Source organism: Gavialis gangeticus, unplaced genomic scaffold (assembly GCF_001723915.1).
Source record: "Gavialis gangeticus isolate Ggan-Ray unplaced genomic scaffold, GavGan_comp1, whole genome shotgun sequence".
Taxonomy (NCBI): domain Eukaryota; kingdom Metazoa; phylum Chordata; order Crocodylia; family Gavialidae; genus Gavialis; species Gavialis gangeticus.
The window spans coordinates 23783352-23786953 of NW_017728996.1; the positions used below are offsets into that span (position 1 = coordinate 23783352).

Here is a 3602-nt window from a genome sequence, read left to right on the forward strand (position 1 = left end):
CTCTAATGTGTCTAATAACACTGCTTGGTTCTGTCTGAAATAAAACAGAAAGACTAAATGCACATAAGAAATCAAAGAGCAGTTTCTGTGTGAAATGTTAGTGTTTCCTCTTCAGTAAACTCTTAATACATCGACTATTAATGCAAGTTTAGTGGTAAAAATAAGCTTGATAAAAAAAAAAAAAAATCACTATTTTTAGTTAATTATATAATACATCTCTCTAGAGAAAGAATACAAGTACCATATTTACTCAAATATAAGATGACCCCAAATATAAGAATCCCTCAATAATTATATTCCACATACCGAAAAATTATAAACTTGTTACTTTTCCAGGTACAGAATCTATTTATTGGAGGTTTGCCTTGAATTTTTGTCCCCTTCCCACTACTACAGCAGGGAAAATAAATTGGAGGTGGGGTGGGGGGCACGGTGGTACCCTTGCCCTCTGTCCCCGCAACTTCTTCCCCCTGCAGCCCCTTCCTCACCTTGCTGCTAGACCCTACTCTCCCTGAGAACACAGAAGTGAAGAGCAAATTTGAAAAAACTGATTTTAACAGGCCTGTAGTAATTTGCAAATAGACAAATTACTATAGGTACATATACACTTTGTTCATGCCAGAATTGATGTAGTTCACCTTTTTTGAAACTGCTGCAAGTTTTAGCACAGGTACTCCGTAAACTCACTTTTAAGCAGCACTTTCATTCATATATGATGCAAACTTTATTTTTTTCTGAGGCCAAATCAGTTCCAAATTTGGACTGAGCAGAGCTCAATTGTTCAAGTCTGCACAGCATTACCATTGACAAGTATCCTCTCTCCCAGACTCTTCAGTTTGGGGCGTAAGATACTCCCAAATCCATGGCAGGCATCTTATGTGCAAGTCCCAAACCAGGAGGCCTTGGAGTTCACATGCCCCTAACAAAAAGGCTGTAGAAGCAAAATAGAGGGAAAGCCTGAGAACAATCCCCCATCACTGAGAGTACAAACTATTACGCCAAAGCAAAAATAACTCATGGTTTACCATATAGTTCACTGGGCTGGGCCCCAGCAGTCAACAGCACTTCAAGTCATGACGACCCTACAGCTTAGCACTGCTCAGTATGGGTGTGTACTCTAAATATCTCTCCCTCCACAAAGGACCCGTATGTAACTAGTCCCCCACTTATAGTTGGAACTAGGTATACTTGTCACGAGTCCTGCGATCGCCCAAAAATGTATAACCAAATGAGGCACAGGGCAGCCTGGCCAGCTCCACCTCATGGCTGGCAGGGCCACACTAATCATATGCAACAGGCTGAGAGAGGAGACAACAGAGGGCTTCTGGGTGAACTGTTTGGGACCCCATTTGGTGATGTTTGCCAGACATTGAAAGCTGATGAAGAAACAAGAATCACTGGACATCAGAAAGAAAAGGCAGAACTCAGCTGTGGGAATAAAGAGGACCTTGAAATGTATTCTATGTAGTAGCTCACCATGACTTGAAGAAAGAGTCACCACCGAGAGGGATAAAGTGTAATAGACACTACCATGCATCTTATTCACGTATCCTGTACTAATCTATCCTTGTGGTAGGTTTGTATTAGTGCGTTTGCCCAATATGGGCCATGTGTTTTATACTAATGCTCAGTGTCAGCTGCATTTAATCAGCATCATAGTTGGTTTCCATTACTGAATACATGCTGCTTTTAGCAGCAATTCAAAGATAGACCATGTAGTTAATAAGGTTTCCTTGGATGTGAATGCAAGACAAGGAGCTTTACACCTCATCTTACATTCAAGTAAATATGGTATTTAGAAGCAGGAATAACTTAGGGGTTTTTAGCATTTAATGTTAAAGACACTTTTAGTGTAAATTCTGGTAGATGACACAGCAGGTTTTTTGCTCAAAGCAAGTCTTCTATATGAAGACCATACTATATTAAAATTTTACCAGCTTCTGTAAACAAACATTTCTACTGATGAATTCCACAGAGAAAATGATTGCAAGTACAAAAAGATGCTTTTCTAATTTTGCTTACGTGAGCTCTTGTAGAGCTTGCTTTGATTGCTGAAGGTCAGGCAAATAATGAGAAATCAATCCTTCAGTTAGCTGCTCCACAGCTCTCTCATCTACAAGACACAGATCTTCAGCTAGTCCTTCATCTGGAGATGCATCATTAGAGCCTGCACCAAGAAACAGCATCATTAAAACTGCATTAAGAAGCACCAGGAATTGATGCCACCATTTAAATATTTCTTAGGTCAATAAGATTTTGCACATTAAAGCTTAATTTGGGGTGTCTGCAATGAAACACAGGTTTCAAGTTCTTAATACTTTATGCTGGTCCCCCTCCTCATAGTAGAAGTTCATGCCAAGCTACAGTATGGGGAAAAAAGCAGACAAGGGAAGAGAGCTAATCAACTATTAAAAAAAAAAAATCTTACACAACAATCTGAAGTGACCGTTCAATGTACCAAGACAACGAAGACAATAAACTAGTTATACCAGCTCTATGACTTGACCAGCTTAAACTTCTGAGAGCCAAAGAGCCAACAGTGTAAATCATAGAGGACTGTCTTTCAACCCCTTGTACTTAGACCCTCCCTCGACACTTATGCCTGTACGTGGAGCTCTTGTTGAGGGCTTGTGCTGAGGGACCCCCATGTACTTTCTGCAGTACCCTGGTTTAAAAAAAACAAACAAACAGATTCAAATTCTTATTTGTAAGCACAGCTTACAAATAAGTGGAGCTCCATGGAGATCTCTGAGGGCGCCTGCCTGCAGCGCCTGCACCGCCTCCTCCAGCTCAGGCCCTGGCTGCACTTTCTTGTTCAGGCCCTCCCCACCCCTGGCCCCACCAAATCCCGGAGCCGGGCTTCTGATGCACCTGGCCCTGAAGGAGGCTGCGGGTGGAAACCCTCCAGGGCTTGCGGGCCTGTCCCCACTCCGCCCACGTCTGGGGCAGTTTCACTGGGCAGCGTCCACTGGCTCCTGGCACTTGCCGGAGGGCCGGCGGTGAGCTCGCTCGTTTCGAGCCTCTGCCCCTCGCTCCCGTCTGTGTCCCCCGCACAAGCCACAGGCTGCGCCGGGAACGCGGAGCAGTGCGACCCGCTCCCCCCACACCAGCAGGCGGCCGGGCCGGGCTCGCAGGAGGGGGCTGAGCCCCGCTCGTACCTGGCGTGAGCGACCGCGGGTCGGGGGCCTCCAGCGCGGCACCCGCCTCCTCCCCGGCCGGCTCCGCGCCGCTCATCTCCGCCTCTCGCCGCCCACCCGCGGGGCGGCTCGCGAAGGCCTAGCCCAGCCCAACCCGCGCCCCCGGCGGAATGCTCCTCGCCGGGGGAGGGGCCGGGCCAGAAGGCAGCGCCCCGCCCCGGAAGTAGATGCGAAATGACCCGGATGTGCGAGGCGGGAGGGGCACGTGGGGAGTCTCTTTGTACCTTCCGGTCTCCTTCCCGGTAGGCGAGGAAGGGTCCGTCTTGCAGGGAGAAAACAGGAAGGGGACGAAAAGCGGCGGGTTCACGTCAAAGGTTTCAAAACAGACGCTTCCAAGTAAAGTGTTTTGCTTGATTTCCGCAGAGCCCCCGCCCTGCTGCTCCCTTCACAACTCGTCTGTGCGCG

At 47.1% G+C, this 3602-nt stretch overlaps 1 protein-coding gene across 1 annotated transcript in view; it reads right to left on the reverse strand.

The window, feature by feature from the left end:
- The window catches only part of BLOC1S6 (biogenesis of lysosomal organelles complex 1 subunit 6), a 13231-nt gene extending 9881 nt beyond the window's left edge, over nucleotides 1-3350 (reverse strand). The window contains exons 1-2 of the mRNA XM_019504152.1: nucleotides 3159-3350; nucleotides 2023-2167 (exon numbers count right to left, since the gene is read on the reverse strand). Coding sequence (XP_019359697.1) covers nucleotides 2023-2167; nucleotides 3159-3234 — 221 coding nt within the window. The 5' untranslated portion in view covers nucleotides 3235-3350. The remainder of the gene's footprint in view (nucleotides 1-2022; nucleotides 2168-3158) is intronic.
- Between the last annotated feature and the right edge of the window lie 252 nt (nucleotides 3351-3602).